This window comes from Rhinolophus ferrumequinum, chromosome 14 (genome assembly GCF_004115265.2).
Source record: "Rhinolophus ferrumequinum isolate MPI-CBG mRhiFer1 chromosome 14, mRhiFer1_v1.p, whole genome shotgun sequence".
NCBI lineage: Eukaryota > Metazoa > Chordata > Mammalia > Chiroptera > Rhinolophidae > Rhinolophus > Rhinolophus ferrumequinum.
In genome coordinates, this window is record NC_046297.1 from 26,202,142 (window position 1) to 26,221,322 (window position 19,181).

The 19,181-nt window shown below is 35.4% G+C and overlaps 1 protein-coding gene across 12 annotated transcripts in view; it reads left to right on the top strand.

Annotated features, from left to right (window-relative positions):
- The window catches only part of LOC117034109 (suppression of tumorigenicity 18 protein), a 152,328-nt gene extending 133,671 nt beyond the window's left edge, over positions 1-18,657 (top strand). For all 12 annotated transcript variants that reach the window (XM_033126809.1, XM_033126808.1, XM_033126816.1 and 9 more), the window contains 4 exons: positions 3,863-3,951; positions 11,336-11,439; positions 13,792-13,935; positions 16,224-18,657. In XM_033126809.1, coding sequence (XP_032982700.1) covers positions 3,863-3,951; positions 11,336-11,439; positions 13,792-13,935; positions 16,224-16,364 — 478 coding nt within the window. In that variant the 3' untranslated portion in view covers positions 16,365-18,657. The remainder of the gene's footprint in view (positions 1-3,862; positions 3,952-11,335; positions 11,440-13,791; positions 13,936-16,223) is intronic.
- The last annotated feature ends 524 nt before the right edge of the window (positions 18,658-19,181 follow it).

Here is a 19,181-nt window from a genome sequence, read left to right on the forward strand (position 1 = left end):
CTGATAATGAAATGTTACTGCAGTACTGTGGTGAGCACACCTGTCAGTTAGCGACTACACAGTTACTTTTAAAAATCCTAGAGACATTTTAAATGATGACACCAAGGTGAGGAGCAACTGTGATTCTCATAAACTGTAGGTGGAAGAGTAATTGGTAAAGCCATTTGAGGCTTAAACATTTGACACTTTAAGGAGTCAAGTTTCAAAAGAACAGATGAATAGGCTCTGCTGCCTAGCCACTGAGCTGTTGGGCTTATGCCCCAGGAAAATCTCCTGCACAGTGGAGTCCAGAGACACGTCTGACAATGTCTGGGGTAGCCTTGCTCTGTTAACTCCAAATTGGAAACAACCCACGTGCCCCCTAACAGTCAAGAGCATAAATGAGCAGTATCTGCATTTAGAAGCTGCCTCGCAGTGGTGAAAATGAAGGCACAGCACTGGTGAATTTTAGAACACAGTACTGAAGGGGAAATAGTGCTGAAGAATATGTGCAGTATAATTCTGTTTACAAAGAGTTCAAAACATGTAACAAAATTACATTTAAAAAAATTAGGTAATTATTAACCTATAATTCAAGTTAATGGTTTTCTTTGGGGGATAGGAGACAGCAATTGTTGAGGGGCCCAGGGAACTTCAAAGATAGAATAAGGCATGCTCTATGTATGAAGGAAATGGTGTGCATTTTAAGAGTATTCTTTAAACTGCCAATCTATATTATATGTATCTATGTACATATTACGTATTTCATAATACAAAAAACAAAATTCTGAGTTCAAAAAGTACAGGCTGTAAGATTAATGCCAAGATATTATTTTCTAGAACAAAAGCAATTAAGAATTTAAACAATTGAATAACTCAGATTTCACTCTTCTTCACTAGAGATTTCTTTTACTACTTAAAAGATTTAAGATGCTGAATTTGGGGGATTCTCTTTAAGGTGGAATGCTTTTCTAAACCACAGATGGGGCCAAAAATATGTATGCACATTTTAAGAAAGGAAAAACTGCATTAAAATTGTAATGTTCAATATATACCGATAACAAAAGATGAATACAACTCATGTGTACACATTTTTTTCACCTCCAGTATATATAGAATTCAATAAAATATAATAACAAAATGCCTAGCTTATTGCCTGGGCACACTATAAGTGTTCCATGCAGACTCTATTTCCTTTTTCTTTCATAAAATTATATTAATATACATATATACAATAATGTGCTAAAGTAAGCATGACATACTGGAATACCACATTCTAACCTACCATACACTTTCATGTGTTATATATTCTGTTCAGGACTCTTTCCAATACTGTCAATAGCTGACTAACATCTATTCAGGGCTCTTTTTGTCCCAGCAGAGAGCACTGTTCTAAGTAACTTACATGGTTTAGTCCCTAAAACCTTTACAAAACCCTGCGAGCTACAGAGGTATTGTAATTATCCTCTGTGGATAGAAAAGGACACGAGCTCAGGGCTGTTCAGGAATTGCCCCTGCAGAAAGTACTGGGACACCAGAACCCCTTTTGTGAGCACTGTATCATCTGCCTCCCTGAGTTTGAGTCCTTTCATGTACCAGACACATAATTTCCTCAACCATACTCTAAGGTAAGTTTTGTCATTTTTCCCACTTTATGATTCAGCAGAATGGGAATAATGACAAAACTTACCTTATAAAATGGTTAATAACAATTTGACTAGTGTTACATCAGCATTATGTTTACATGCTAACTACTTTAAAACCTTACTTTAAAGCTTTACATTATGAACTTCCACTTTGAAAAAATAGCAATCTTAAAAGACAGATGATATTATATTAGAATACAGACACGCACACAATCATTATGGATGTTTGCAGCTTTAAAAGCAGTTCTCTGATTAACAGAACTCAGTACTATGTCATAGCTTAACAATTTTGTTGAGGTTTTATTAACATAAATAGTGATGTCCATTACATAAATTGTATCACCTGCCATTTTACTTTAACAAAGCAGATATAGTGTTAAATGGCCTTGATATGCCTTAATAGAATTGCAAATTTGGTCAAAATTACATAAGGCACATTTTTCTGGCCTTTGCAATGTGGAGCCCAAAACGTGACAGGGACACCCCAGCCAACCTCTACCTCTTCTCCACCAGTGAGGTGGAGCCTCATAGAGGACATCCTCCACAAGAAAAAGACTTTTTAAATATTTTTCCACCCCAATTTTTTTTTTTAAATTTCAGATTTACTTTATATCCTTGATGATATAACTACATTGGAAGATACAAAATATCAAGTGGCCTTTATGAAACCAAGCCTCACTTTCATGGCTTACTTATACTCTTTGGTTCTAAGTCACATAGTTTTGGACACTTTGTTCACTTTCCACACCACTGTGTTACAACTGGACATTTACTACTGTGTTGTCTGAAGAAAGCAGATATTTTAAGGGAGACAGTCAGAGAAGTCCATGAGCTATTAATTTCTATTATGTTACAAACGGACTTACTATGGGTCACTTTTAAAATTCAACTTACCAACTAAATAGTAACCCTGTTTATGACCATTTTCTGAGTACACAATATGTGACATAAAACAAGACAGATTTGTGCAAACTTCCCCAAAAAGAAAAAAGATAATGAAACTTAAATAGGCCACACTTGACAATGAGAAGCTCGAAAATTGAAAAATCAGGTTCAAATTCAGTTTGAGCTTTTTCATTTTTCTTTCTTGTGTAAAATATTTTATAATTTATCAAATTTTGGCAAACCACATAAACTTATTTTATATATTATATTACAAACCTATTATTTTCATATTTTACATAATCTTTATATAGAATAATTTAGAATTATTTAAAAATGCATCCATTCAGCATTTATTAAGGGCTTTGCTTCAGAAATATTTTCTTTCACTTGGCCAAGTATCCTAATCTTTGGATTGAAAGTAATGGTTTCACACTTGAATTGTAATAAAATTTCAGCAGAAAAAAAATGTAAATGGCTGATTGAGATAATTTTTAATTTTATTTAAAAATTGTATCTCCAAAAGTACAACAAAATTATAAAAGAATGGGTGCTTAAAACAAACAAACAAAAAATCATCTGCTTGTGTACTATGGAAAACAAATTTTGTTCAATGTCATTTTCATCTTGGTGCAATTTAAATAAAACAGATGACATTAAAGGAAAAAAATGTTGCTGAAGAGTGAAATTAAGGAGCAGTATAAACACCACCATGGGACAATACACTGCCTCAGCAATTATTGTATCTGAATATTTTTATAGTGGTTCCTTTTATTCTCGTTAAGAGTAATGTTTTTTTATGAAAAACAATGTTTTAAAAGTTAAAGAATAAATTAGAACCTTTCCCATACCCAAATTGAATTTGTTATGGAGAGGGAGGGTTATTATTTTGGCCTTGTAATAATTTGAGTCATTCTGTAATAATCAGACTATGGTATATATAAAGACAGAAAAAACTAGACTCTGCTTTATTATTCATGAAATTTTTACTAATTTGGAACAATTATTATTTGTAATATACATATAAAATTTCATGTTTATAGAAAATAAAGTAACCACTACTAAAGAAAGATGCTTATGAATGCAGAATAGTAACATTCTAACAAAATTAATTAAATAATATCAACAGTAGCTGTTTATATTGTGATTTAAGAAAAAACACAAAACATATTACATTGTTTCAGGGCCTTTTGCTTTTGTTTTAATAGATATTTTTTACTTGTTACTTTCTACAAAAAGACTGCAAATTATAATGTAATCAGTAGGCAGACAAACAAAGAGTAAGTAGAGAATAAAAAATTAATTTTTATAAGAAATAATGTTTCACAGATTGGTATAATTTCTATTTTTTACAGCTTATCTGGATGTCCTTTAAATGCACAAGCCATCAAAAAGGGCAAGGTCTCAGAAGAACTAATGACCATCAAGCTCAAAGCAACTGGAGGTAAGAGCTCCTGGCCAGGGATCACCATCCCCACCGAGGTCCAGACCTCAGTTCCCCAAAGGGTTCTGCATTCCAAACTATACCTTATGTGGGGAGTGTAATTTTATAGAAGAAGGAAGCTTTCCTCACATTTGAACTAAAACAATAATTTTATCTAAAGAGAACAGCTTGATTTTTTCCTTACTTTTTAATAAGGATCCCCAACAGAGAAAATCAAGCGGACTTTTGTCCCTCAATCCTCAAAATGACAGCTTGCATGAGCATGCTCGTATATGTGTGCGTGCGTACATGTGTGTTCCTCGTGTTAGCTCTCTACCAGATATAAGAAACAATTTCTGTCATTTATATTTGAATCCTTAAATTTTGTTCTATACTCTAAATGATTTTCACGGTGAATCCAGATGATTTCAATTTAGCATCTATATTTATATTTCCCTACATTTTTATCTAGTGTTAATCCCTGATCAAATTTAATATACAGTTTCTGTGCTCTATATTTGTATTCCCCAATTTTCCTTTGATTCTTCTGTGCTTTTCTGTTTTTTTTTTTATGTTTTTAGCCTTTTTCCTTTTTTTGGTGGAAATTATTTTACTTGTGGCTTATTTTTATTTTTTCTAATTTTTTTCAATTACATTTGACACTCAATATTATTTTATATTAGTTTCAGGTGTACAGCATAGTGGTTAAATATTTATAAATTATATAATTTATGCTTTGCTTAAGATTTCTCATCAGCATTATCTCAGGCATGTGTTGTTTTCCATTGAAGATCATACTAAGTCATCTGAGACACAATAGCAAAGCAAATATTTTGCTTTGGAGGGTTTATTTGATGGTGTCTTTCACACATGACTACCCATGGAACTGAGCTATTAGTTGGAGACTTTTAACTTTATTTCTCTGAAAACATTGCTCAATCTTTTTAATTTGCATTTGATTTTTAAAAGAAGATATTCAATATCCAAGGAGGAGAGCACTCTCAAGCTTCCTTCTGTTTCCCTCTGAGGCCATCAGAGGCATTTCTTAAAGTGGGTGCTCCTTCCATGGGCGCTCACTCCTGAGAGCTGAGGTAGGTCAGCATGCTTGTGAAGGAGGAAAGACAGGCTGGATGTTAAGAACAAGTCTGCACTCTCATTCTCTCCAGTGTTCAGATGCTCAGTAAAATTGCTTTCTCCAGATGCTTTGATTTTTCCTTGGAAATACTCCCCACTCAAAGCCTCTTAGTACATTCTCAGGAAAATTGGCATAATTAATATTTATTTGTACATCGCCTTATGTTAAACGATATTTAAAGGGTGGGGAGTGCAAAGCTACATTTAAGGGGGGGGGGAAAGAAAGAAAGCTACTTAAAATTTAATTTAAAAAAAATGAGACAGAAGGAAATCAAAGATAAGAAAGATAGGACAAGACTGAGGATAATAGAATGAATGTGTGAAGTCGGCCATTTCATGGTGGGTAAAAAAGGATCTCAAATTTGACTTTCAGCTTTTTAGAAGTCAAAGCAAAAGGAGAATATAATCACTATGAGAATCACACTGTCCGTTAGTAAATTCAGAGCAAAATATTTTCTGGAACTGAGTGCTTGAAGAAATACTTCCTATGAGTCTTCATTATGCTAGCACCAACAACACCTTACAAACTGCTCCTAATAAAGATAACAAAACAGTAAGCCAGTGGCTTTATAGCAAATTACAATGAAGCTTTTATAGAGGGTCGGAGTGATATGGGCTAGTTACACTCCTCTGCTGGTCTGTCTGAACCCACTGATAGACTGTTACAGTAATCTGGGTCAGCTGGACTGAGCACACATCCTGCAAAGGGCCCTTTATAAATCCAGCATCTTCAGCTGAGCTTTCCAAGGATGTGGAGCAACAGTGAGATGGGTGGAAAACATTAACAAGTGTCTGATGTGCAGTTATTCTTGGTGGGCCAGGAAAACAGAAAATTACATGTTTTTACAATCTTAGGAGCTAGGGGCTGCTGCTAATATGAAATTTGAGAATCTCTAATGATTTTTGCATGAAGAAAAATCTATTTGAATTCAGGTCAGTGATCAGTTGAGGGTCAAGGAGGAATTAAAGTGATTCTAAGTCTGCTCTAATATTGTTGCACCTCTGTGGCCCCCTACCTTAAAGCATGGCCACAATAATATACCCTGAATGATTTATATAAAGCAGGTGTAAGCCAACCCTCCCTCATCATAAAAAAATTCAAATTGCAATAAAATATAAAGTATACATGGCTTTAAACTTCTTAGTGTACTATGTTAAGTTAAACTACGTATAAATCATTCATGCAATTGGTCAAATTAGATAACATAGGATATTATTACCTACAAACCAGTTAAAACATGGAAAGTTTATATCAAAAAATTTTTATTAAGAATTGATCTCTGTTCTTCATCCTTGCCATAATTAAATTGCCACACTAATTTTTAAGACCATTAATAGCTCTTGATAATAAAATTAGATCATATGTACAAGAACAAATACTTGACATTCTAGTCTTTGTGGATACAACTAAAAGTTATGATGGTTGACATACATATATGTTTTTAATTTAGGATCCTCCTAGTTATTCCTATGTGGTAAAATAGTGTCATGCGGGGCCACCTGTGGGGTCTCTGGTCCTGCTCTCCACATAAGAATTCAGGACATGATGAGGCCAAAAAGGAACACCCACGGAGCCATAGGTAGGGGAGTCATACTACTATATTCTCGCTGGTGGCTGGGTTGGAGAAACAGGAAGCAGGAGCCACACTGTTCGCAACCCTCACTGCACTGCTTGCAGGCTCAGCCACCATCTTCTTGCTAGCCCCCATTTTCTGCTAGTTTAGCCACGATACTTATATTAGTGGCCAATGGCTCACTGGTTACAGCTGACGGCCAACTAGCCACAGCTGATGGCCATCCATTCACAGTTGATGGCCATTTACTACCCAAGTGAGCACCTTTCCACGTGAGAGCAAGAGCCTGGAAACTGCTCTCTGGGGCTCTGTCCCCACAAATAGTATATTCTAAATGTTTTGATACATCATTCCTTTCTGGATAGTATCTCTTCACCCCTTTAGTAACAAAATATAGTCAAATTTATGTTAACTCATTTCCCCTAAATAAAAACAGAAGTAAAAATTTAGTCTGTAAACCAAATATAAAAATAAAGGTTCCCTCAAAAAATATATAATCTGTTTGAAATAGAATTGTTTCATTTGTATGATATGAAAAAAATAACTTGTTAAAGATCCTTATAAGATGAGTACACCTGCTATATACAGATATATACATCACATATATTTATATGGAATATGAAGAAAATTTTATTATAAATTATATAATCCCTGATTATGTACTTAGATTAGTATCAAGTAAAAGTTAGAATTATTGAATGAAAAAAAGCAGATGCCCTTCCTCTTAAACAGGTGTACTCTATAAAGATAAAGGGCCATGGAATAGTTCAGTAAAATATTTATTGGAAAGTTTATATGGTTTCCTTCATCAGCAATACTTAGCTAGTCTAATATTCTATGTAAGTATATCTGTAAAGCAACATCAGCACACACATTTTACTAACACTTTCAAAACAGATTAAATACCTGTGTGTCAAGGTAGCATTACAATTGTTAAAAGAACATATTCTAGAACCAGAAAACTTATGTTTTGAATTGCAGTTTGTCATGCAGAGTGTCAAGTGAGGTCTCTAGTACCGCTCCCCACATAAGAATGAAGGATATGGTGAGGCCAAAAAGGAACACCAATGGAGCCATAGACAGGGGAGTCATAGGATGATAATTTCACTGGCGGCCGGGTTGGAAACACAGGGTGCAGGAGCCACACGATCCGCAACCTGCCGTCCATTTGTCTCTGCCAAACAAACCTCACTTACTAACTGCAATCCACACTCCACCCTTGCCAGCCACCATTTCCTTCCTAGACCCCATTTGCTGCTAGCGTAGCCACAGCAGTTATATTAGTGGCCAATGGCTCACTGGTTACAGCTGCCGGCCAACTAGCCACAGCTGATGGCCATCCATTCACAGTTGATGGCCATTTACTACCCAATTGAGCACCTTTCCACATGAGAGCAAGAGCCTGGAAACTGCACTCCTGGCTCTGTCCCCACACAGTTCTATCAGCATTTTAATTAACCCCTTCATGCCTTCGTTTTCCCACCCATTAAATGAGATAATTAAGTATACCTACTTCATAGTCTCCTTATAAGATTCAAATGAATTAATATTTGCAAGTACAGTGTGAAACTCAAAATCAGTATCATCCTCCCAGTTCCACTCAATAGTGAAGGCTCTTAAAGAGTATAGGTATTGAAAGGAGTAGGTCAGGTTAAATAGGTAATATATTCATGGGGAAAAAGTACAAAGAGATTGGGTAAATTTACTCTTGTGGCCAAAAGATCTCCCCAAATCTCAGAAATCATAATGAAAACATAGTTTACTCATTTATTAATTTCATAAGAATTTGTGGAGTGCCTATTATGTATTAGATTCTATCATAATGTTTCCTTTTTGAGGTCCTTTCCCATAGGCTTCTAGGCTCCTTTTCTTGTTAGGCATCATCCAATTGGCCCCATCTTGATTAAGAGGCACTAATATTGGACCTTGGGGATCCATAATCCTAACTAGATCTCAGTACCAAGAATCCAGACTCTCACTTAAACAGTCTTCTCACAAGCATCCATAACAGCCAAAATTGAACTCTTTATTTTCGTGCTGCACATTGTTGCTCTCTGAGTCTTCCTCATCCCAGAAACACCACTAGTTCCCAGCTCAAGCAAAAACAGGTAGTCATCCTTGATTTCCTCCATTCTCTCATCCCCTTCTTCCAATCCATCACAAATGTTACAAATTCTACTTTCAAGTTTTATCTTGAGTCCACTACTATTACTCCTACTTCCACTGTCATTAGGCAAGGGGTCATCCAACCCAGGCAGGACCGCAGCAATAATCTCCTAACCAGTCTTCTTGCTTCTACTCTGTTTTTCTTCAATCCATTCTCTGCTCAAAAATCTGGGTTATGCTATCAAAAAATCAGCCAGAACACATCACTCTCTACTTAAAATCCTTCATTGGCTCCATAGCACTTAGAATAAATGCAAGCTCCTTGTGAGTTTATCCCATGACCCACTTCCCTCACTCACTGTGCCTTCATTCACAAGGACCTTCTTGGGAAAGTCCCAGAAGTATCTCCTTCCTGCGCCAGGCCTTTGTGCTTTCTGCCACTTCTGCCTGGAATGCGCATCTCACCCACTAGCTTTACATATGCCTGGCTCTTTCATTTGAGTAAAGCCTCAGATTAAATGAGGTTTCTCCAGTGAGGGTACTCATAGTACCCTGCTTGTTTCCTTTGAAGCTCTTCATATATTACAAGCATTTCCTTGCTTATCGTTTGCCTCACCAGATATTATGGAAGAAAATACCATTCCTTGAAGTGGAATTTGATTCCAAAGAGGCAAAAAGAAAAAATAAAATCACCAAAAAAAATATGTCAAAGAAATATAGCAAAAGAAGTTTTCTTTTGCTCAAATCAGAAAGTTAAGTGCTAATAGCACTGAAAAATACCAGGTTAATTGAGAATCTATGCTCCCTGAAGTTGTTGAAAACAAGTATTTCAATCCCTATTGTCTGAGAGAAGATTCATCTACCAACATACTGGCCAGCAAAATGTGGTTCTGAGAATGCAATTTGATTCTTTAGATATACAGGCCCATGCAGAGTAAGTCCTATGTTCCAGATATTTTCATTAATGCGGTCCTGGGAAATTGTTTATTGTTTTCTTAGTAGCCATGTCACACTTTTGACTCATAGTCAAGTTGATCTAGGTACTGAAATATCTAAATCTCAGTTGTGGTTTTGCTTTTCTTTTTTATCAAATCTCAGAACTCAGCATTAGTTTAATCTTATGACATACTCTCTTCATTGGTCCCTGCATGGCCCACTTTTATCCAGGTATTTAGTTACTGATAATAAAGCAAGAAGTACCTACAAAACAGCTACCTATTTTATCATGCTATATATAAATTTTCAGGGCTTACTTTTTTTTCTTAACATTGTGTAAGAGTCATCCATGTTGTTTTTAGTGGGCATGTGGCTTGTTTCCAGGTTGTACTTTGTGAACAATATGCCACGTGCATCTTGCACATGCCACCTATTGTACATGTGCAGCTGTTTGTCTCAGGTGTGTACCTAGAATTCTACAACTAGAATGGCTAGATCTTAGAGGATGTGAATTTCGCCTTCAGTAGATAATGAAGTGTGTGTTCCAAAGTAGTAACGCCAGGAAAGTATAAGAGCTTAGATCTCTTTCAAACAAATTGTCAATCTCCCCATCCTGCTTTCATAAAATTGATCTTTTTAAATATAAATACAAAAGTTTACATTTATCTCACTTAATTGGCATCTCTTTGGTTTAGATTCATCATTGTGGACTGTTGAGATTACCTTAACTTTCTAGCATCCTTAATATTTACTACCTTTCCCACCTTTTAAAAATCTTTAAAATGTATTCATATTCCTTCTACAAAATAGTGATGAGAAAATAGCTCCTGTTAATTGAGAGCCTACTCTATGTTCAGCACTTTATATTTCATTTCATTGATTTGCACAACATAGATTTTATGCTCTTTTACAAACAGGGAAACTGAAGCACAAAGAAGGAAGTTTCCCAGGTTCAAGAACAAGGGTCAAAGCCAGTGTCAAACTCTAAAGCCCATTTTTCTTCTCCTAGATTGCATTTGCTCCTTATCCAAGTCCATGTAGAGAACCCAAATTGTGTATTCCTGGACTCTGACCCACCTGCCAGCACCCCAGTTTTGCCTCTATAATGGTTCATAAAGTCCCCCTCAGTTAACAAATGTATAATTAAAACAAAATTCATGTCTTAACTGTCATTGCAGCACTGTATATAAGAGAATGCATGAATTTAGGAATTCAGTCCCAGCTCTGCCTCATACTCTGTATCATATTCAAGACAGGTTATATCATTTCTGTCAGTGATTAGCATGGCCTCACTGAGCCTAAGGCTCAGTGTCTTCATATGTGAAAAATGTATACTGGAATATGTCCCATAGGGTGTAGTGAAGTTTAAATGAGAAAACATTAACAAACGTTGTCTTGCAGCACACCTAGAACATAATGGAGCAACATTAAATGGTGGTACTTTTATATTCCCTTTTTTCTTACAAAAGATTGAAATCATGCAACTCCTTTTACCCACCATTTTAGAATCTTGGATATGGATTTGGGTTAAATATTCAATATTTTAAATTAAAGTCTAATTTTCACTTCACAAACCACAAATTAAATGTAAAATGACTCAGATTTGCCATAGTCTCATATTTTCAGTTTGAACTAAGATAGTCTGACTCTTTTAGGTATAGAGAGTGATGAAGAAATTAGGCATTTGGATGAAGAAATAAAGGAACTGAATGAATCCAACCTTAAAATTGAAGCAGATATGATGAAACTTCAGACACAGGTAAAACAAAGTTCTTTTCGTGGTAAATATAATCTTTAGTGGAGGCAAAACATTGAACTGTTAACCTTGTGATAAGAAGAAAAGTACTCTGATGTCTTACAATAAATATACTGAGCATGTCCGGATTACATAATTATTGTAAAAATGTGAATATTGATTTGGTAGCTGAAGACAAAGCTGCATGTTTTTGCTTTGGGTGCATGCATCAAAGGCTTTATAAGCAAATAAAGCAGATCATCCGATAGATCATCTTGTAGAGTGTGTGGTGCTTTAGAAAAGTTGTCATGAGGAGATATAAGATTACTTAGTTTTATTCAAAATTCAAGTAAAACAGAGCAACTTTTTTATTAAATTTATTGACATTATTTTTATTACTGACATTAGTTAGTAAAATTATATGGGTTTCAAGTGTACAATTCTGTAATACATTTTCTGTATATTGCATTGTGTATTCAACACCCAGAGTCAGTTCTCCTTCCATCACCATATATTTGAACCCCTTTACCCTCTTCTCTCCACTTTCCCCCCTTACCCTCTGGTAACCACTGAACTATTGTCTGTGTCTATGAGTTTTTGTTTGTTTTTCTATTCATTTGTTGCTTTCAGTTTTATATCACACATATAAGTGAAATCATATGGTTCTCGACTTTTTCTCTCTTACTTATTTTACTTAGCATGATAATCTTAAGATCTATCCATGTTGTCACAAAAGGCAGCATTTCATCTTTTCTTATGGCCAAGAAATATTCCATTGTATATATGTACCTCAAGTAAAACAGAACAACTTTTTAAATTTAATTTTTTTCAATAACACATCTGAATATGTCAGTTTTTGTTAGAAACAGATCTTTTCTGAACAGAGATTTTCCTGAACAGATTCTTTACCAAAAATCCAAGCAGTTTCTCAATTCTTCATTCTCCTTCCCCATTTCTGATTAAATTTACCCAAGTGGAAATTAAAAGTTCACTCTAGGATTTTTTAAAAATACTAATAATAACTCTATTGCAACAAATCAGAAAGAAAAGAACAATGAGACAAATATAGGCTGAAGTATCTTACTCCCTTCTCTCCTTTCCTGAAATGTAGGATTTTTAGACCACTGTGGTTACTGGCTCTCAGTAGTCCTCATTCACAGCATTTTATGACTGAAGGTTTTAGTCCATCTGAAACACAGGTTTGGTTTCCTTATACAGCATGACCAATGTCATAAACTTCCATTGATAGTGATCAGGTCTACAAAAAGAGCTTAATGCCTTGGTTTACAAATTGTAGGAACTCCTCTTTACAGCTATTAGCAAAGAAAGCAAAGGCCTCTGCCCACATGGAACTTTAAATCTAGAAGGGAGAGGCAGACAATAACAAAAATAAATCATATCAATAAGTGATAAATTGTGTTGTATGAGTGAAGGGGGCAGACAGATGCAGCTAGATTTCAATGTAAAAGAGGATAGCCAGGCTAAGCCTCGGGAAGAAGGAAACATTTTGGCAAAAACTTTGGGAACTGAGGGAGTTTGCCAAACAGGTATGGGAAGAGTGTTTCAAAGAATAAAAATAGCAAGTGCAAGAAACCTACATCTCGAGAAGGCCCAGAGTTTTGAGAAATAGAGTAAGTGTGGCTTCAGGTGAGTGATGTGGGGAGAATCAAAGGAGATGAGTCCCAGAGATAGTACATGGAGTGTCCTAGACTATTTTAAAGACCTTGGTTTTTATTCTGAATGAAGGCAGCACCATTGAGGGGTTTTGAGCCAAGGGTTAATGTGATCGTATTTGACCTGCATCTGACTTACATTTTAAGAGACTTGTAGTGATAGCTGTGTTGAACGTAGGCCAGGAATAGATTGCAGAGGGTCAAAGTCACAGGCAAGGCCACCCATGAGAAGGCAGTCAGTCTGGTGGCTTGGCTTAGGGGACAGCAGCGCAGGTGGAGACAGTAATCCCATCCTGTATATTTTGAAGGAGGAGCCCAGTGAATTTGAAGTGTGAGAGGAAGAGAGCCCTCAGGGTTACCTCGAAACCTGAGCAACATTCAGGTTGCCACCACCTGGGAAGAAACCTGTGTATGAAGCAGGTTTGGGGGAAATAGCAAAGGTTTGCTCTTAAACATAGTGAGCTTAAGATATTTATGTGGAGATGGGGTGGGATCTATAATTCATGGGAGAAGTTTTGGCTAAAGATATAAATTTGGGAATGTGATTGCAAAATTTAAGAGCAGTCTTCTGGGGTTGCACTTCTATAAAGAGAAGTTACAGGGTATGCATTTAAATTCAGCTGATGCATTTTCCTTCAGAGAAAAACCTTTTGTACTCCCTCCAAACTCTACTTCTCATCTTCTCAAGTTATTTCCATTTCAGATCACATCTATGGAGAGCAACTTAAAGACAATAGAGGAAGAGAATAAACTTATAGAACAGAATAATGAAAGCCTGCTCAAGGAGCTGGCAGGTTTAAGCCAAGCTCTCATTTCAAGCCTTGCCGACATCCAGCTCCCACAAATGGTAAGTCTGAGGCCAGAATGTCAGAATGTGGTTGCTCCATTCCAAGTGTTTGCTGTGTCCGTGTGCAGTCACCAACAGGGCTGCCAGACAGAGCCACCTAGCTTTGAGAAAGCCTGTCAGCAGTCACAGAGGCATCATGCTTCTTCATGTATGACTTGCAATAACCTCCGTCACTGGGAACATGATAGATACATACACTGAGGTTACATTAAGGTCAAGGGTTTTTGATATTGGAGGAGTCATTTAAAGATGAGAGTTTATTTGAAACTTGTTTCAAAATGTAATATGAATATCAGAGGCCAAAACTTTCTGGCTAAAAATTTGTTTTCAAATAGAAATCTTACAAAATCTGAGACCCAGCCATTTGTGTCATTCACCCAACTCAAGAAGTATAGAAAAAAAATTTAATTTAGTGCTTTCTTTATACTAAGTATGAAGAACATACTTAAGATTACCTCATATAGAATAAAAAGCACCAAAGTGAGTAAGGGATCCCTTTTCCAAAATCTAAACATATATTTGAAGTATAACAACTATTTAAAACTAATAGGAAATTAGTTTGCTTTACATTTTCATAAATATAATAAACATTTGAGAGAGAGGCGGCATTGTTGAATGCCTTTAATTTACTCAGTAAGTGTATTTTTAGAATAAGTTTTCTAAAGCTTCAAATTTTATATTTAGAGTGGTTTAAAGAAGCAGCAATTAATAAAGAAATATGATTGGTTTCCTAAAAACAATAAATCCCTCAATTTTCCCAACTTTCCAGCATGGAGCTGTCATCTTAACCAATTCCAAATATGTCTCTTGATGATAAAAAAAAAAATCAATAATTTAAAAAATTCAATAATGTAATAAAGAACACAAACACAAATAAATTATTACTTTGTAGCCAATATTAAAATAATTATTGGACAGTATTATAATATTATTTGTTAACATTTGTCTAACTTATACTTCAAATTTGTGTTCCTTAACATTTTTTCCTTAACCAATACCATAAAAATAATCATTACCACACAAGATAACTAGTACTTTGTATAGCCACCGTATAAGGCTTTCTAGTGGTGACTTTTAGGGCTAACCACACTAAATGTTCACAAAAGCACCAAGGACTGAGCATTGGCTTCTCATTCTATAGCTGAGAAAATAGAGGCTCCGAGAGTTTACATAATTTGATCAAGGTTACAAAACTAGCACAAGTCATGTGGGCCTGGCTTTCAGTATGGCCTTTATTCACTCTGCCACCTAGTCCAGTGATGTGACTCTCCAAGAAACATGTACGCCACAAAGACAGAAGCTAAAAGGGACAGAAAACCACAGTTAGACAACACTAATAATTTTGATCAGTACTTTGCTGAGCACAACAAAATATTCTTCAAATTTAGAAAGTGTACCTTCTAAATAACAATAACAATAATATACTTTATAGTATTTAGACCTTTTAAAAGTTCTTTCTTCCAAGCAGCTTGTGAAGTAAGCCAAATGTCAATTTTTTTCAAAAAGATGGAAAAATGGAGGCACCAAAGAATGGTTGGGGAGCATTCCTTTGTGTCATTCATTTCCTTTTACACAGCATGAAATTTCTACATATCTAGTGTCTATTCTCTTTGAAGCACCACATTAGGCAAAGAAAATACCAAAACACATGCAAAAAAATAAAATAAAATAAGGGATGAGCAGACTGTGACTTTGTGAATTTCACATTCTACCTAGAAAGAGAAATAGAGAAATAAAAAGTATATTAAAATGATACTGCAAGGGAAAATAGGACAAAGAAGTGTCTGAGGATGAAAGGAAATTTTCCACCAGACAACTAGTTAGCAAGCAGCTCACTCAAATCTTAAATTCCTTAATTCAACCCAGTGCTGTGAAAGGAAGCATCTGGTACAAGCAAGCCTTCTTCCCCAGCCTCACTGACATTCACCATCTGCAAACAGGAATTCTGTTTTATGCGGAGCTTATGCAGTTGAAGCTGAGATTGCCTCTTAAGCCAAGCGGTGCACTCTGAGGGGTTCAACTCAGCAGCCAGACATCTACTTTAGTGGCTCCACCTGACCACAAAATATGTACAATCACATTAATCCCATTAATTGAGTAAAGAATGAACAGATGCATCCCAATGCACACTCGGTCTCTCTCAATCTCCCCAAACTTCAGCAGCCATACGTATCCTTACCTTCATTTCCATACTCCAGAGTCATAGACATGCTTCCATGTTATTTAGTCCTCTTTTTGCCTCAGTTTGAATCCCTGTATTTGGTTTAATGTGTTTTGTCTTCATTTAGGAGCCTATCAGTGAGCAGAATTTTGAAGCTTACGTAAATACACTCACAGACATGTACAGCAATCTGGAACGGGACTATTCCCCAGAATGCAAAGCTCTGCTAGAAAGTATCAAACAGGCAGTGAAGGGCATCCACGTGTAGGACTGCAGCACTGCCAAGCAACAGAAATCACCAACAGCAGTAATACCGATGGATCTGCTAGGGGCTCTGGCTCCTGCACTACTAAGGCACATAGGTTGCCATACCGCATTTACAATTGCAACATTGCACTAATTTATTCCCCCAGCTGACATAAAAAGAAAAGAAAAGCTATGATAGACTCTGGATTAAAAGCAATGCTGTCAAATATTAGATCTTATTTATTTTCATATGTTTTTCTTTTATTTCTTCATTGAACTCTTTTGAATTTTTTTGTTTGTAAAGTATATGTAAATTAATGTAACATTTTTATATTTTATTTATTTCTAATCAAAGAATTTTTTATCTTTTAACTGCATTTTGAAGTCTGTCATATTTTTACAAGTATGTTTGTTTATTTTCCAATAGAATTTAAATAGAAATGCTATTCTCAAATCACATATCTTTCTGGGTTTAAATGAGAAAACAAAAAAGTATGAAGGAAATCTTTGTCTAAGGACTGCACTATGCTCCAGTTTGATTTTATTGCACACTTCTTTTTCCCCCCTTTCACTGGCTTTTGTATTTCTAAGTGGGCTTGTGGTAAGGTAAGATTCATGGAAGAAGATAAATGGCGCCCACTAGTGGCCGATGCGCTCTCACAGAAGCACAGTATACTGGAAAAGCCTGTTTAGAATTGGGTAGCAATAATTAAATATAGCAATCAGTAAAGTATTCAACTTGGCTGTACCGTTTCGGCTAATGTGAATTATTTATTTGAAATTGTTTAAAGAAACATAAGCTTTTTTAGTGATGCAGATTTGTCTGTTTGTTTTTCAACTCATATCAGATAGTTGGCAACTCTTATTCCGAGACAAGAAACAAGACTTGATGTGACCAGCCAGGTTTTCCTACCATATGTTGGTACAATATACAAGTGACAATATTGATGTAGATTTGTGCTTAACAAATACATATACATCCAAATGGAAAATTTTGTAGATACCATATCCCCTGAAATAGCATGTATCTTACTGGGTTGACTGGAAAGGAATGGAAAATAAAGTAACACGTGAAAAAATGTTACTCTGATCTGAACACTGGTGATATGGTCTCACCCTCTTTAGGCAACAAGATAACTTTCAATTTGATCAAAATCTTTCTGTAGAATTACAAGTGCTACAAAGTATACACACTCACCCACACATGCATACACCCACATATACACACTCAAGTACACTCACACACATAAAATTGAGCCTGCAATCTTGAATTTCTGGATGGATCAGAGTTTAGTAGTTGCTATAGTAAAGGCAATGTCTATTTCAGGGATTGTAAAGTAGTTAAGCATTGTTTCAAAAGTTTTTTTATATTTATTTTTTTTAAGAAAAAGGTATAGACAACCAGCTAAACTGCCTTTTTGGTGTGCACACACACCTCGTGTGCAACGTGCCTCCGTGTAAATGGACACTTGAACTTAGTGTGAGCTTAATTTTCTGTTCTATAACAAAAGTGTTTATTTTTTATTAGCGTCGTAGATATGTAGATTGAATGTGATGGCACTTACAGGCTTGATATATTATTCCCATTATTACTGTTACCTGCACAATGAAAAGTAATATCAACAGTAATTCCACTTCCATGCAACTGTGGCCATTGTTATGTAGTAAGTGGGGCTTATCTTTGATTTGGGGTTCATTTGAACCCTTAAATCTTAGTTTAGTGAAAATGAGATGTCTGTTCTTAGGTAGGAAAGGTGTTTATTTAAAAATCAATTTAAAAAGAAAAGGAGCTACCATATGTGCTGTCTATTATAAATGGGACACCAAACAAAATTTTCTATTAAAGTTATGTACTTGCAAACATTTTGCTATACAGTACTTGAGAGATGCGTACAAATTAGTTCACTTATTACAAAGACAAAAGTTTAATTTGCTAAATATTTTAACAAGTTTGTTATATATTTTATTTAATTTAAAAGAAATCTCTTACCAACCTATGTATTTATTACTATAATTTACAATGACTTCGGGTTAATTTATTTGTGTTTGCATAGTTTGAGCAGGATGTTTGTGAAGTATGTTTGTATTTATTTACCTCCTTTGTACTTGATGTGTTTTATAATGTGCACTGAATTTTTTTCCTTTCAACTATGTTAATGATTGATACTGTAAATTGGGTCTTTTGTAAACAACAAAAGGGCAATGATGTCTGCATTTTTTTTTAATTTCAAGTAGTTTGTATAATGTTTCTTCAAACAATTAATATTTCTTACATCAAAGCAACAAAATTGTGTTCAGTGCTGTACATTTGGTGTATGGTAGGAAATAAAAATTGATAATGAGTTTTGCTGTGATCTTTCTCAAGCTACTATATAGACAACATTATTATAATCTCATGAAAAGCGCTGTCCCAGGGGGGTTCTGCTGGGGTAGAGTACATCTGAGCCCTCATCTAGTTCTGAAGGATTTTGGTTCTGTCAACCAGTCTGCCTGGTTTATTTTTCACCCCAAGTATACAGGATTTTTTGCCAATTGGCAAGTTGTGACAGCTCTTGGTTCAGTTCACATCTACAGAATAGTGAGTGCCTTTGATGTAAGAAGCAGTAGCACTAACAGGAAATACACCTGAATGTAGTGAGCTATAAAATATAGGGCCCGCTCCCTGATTCCAAATTGCTGTGGGTATATCTATATCTTCATACAAGTCAATTGAACTCAGAGTAAAGAAAAATAATGATTAATTATTGACAACACCTATGTTACTTGTGTGTTTTCACCACATTTTTTTTTAATTAAAGTCTATTGGGGTAACAATTGTTAGTAAAGTTATACCGATTTC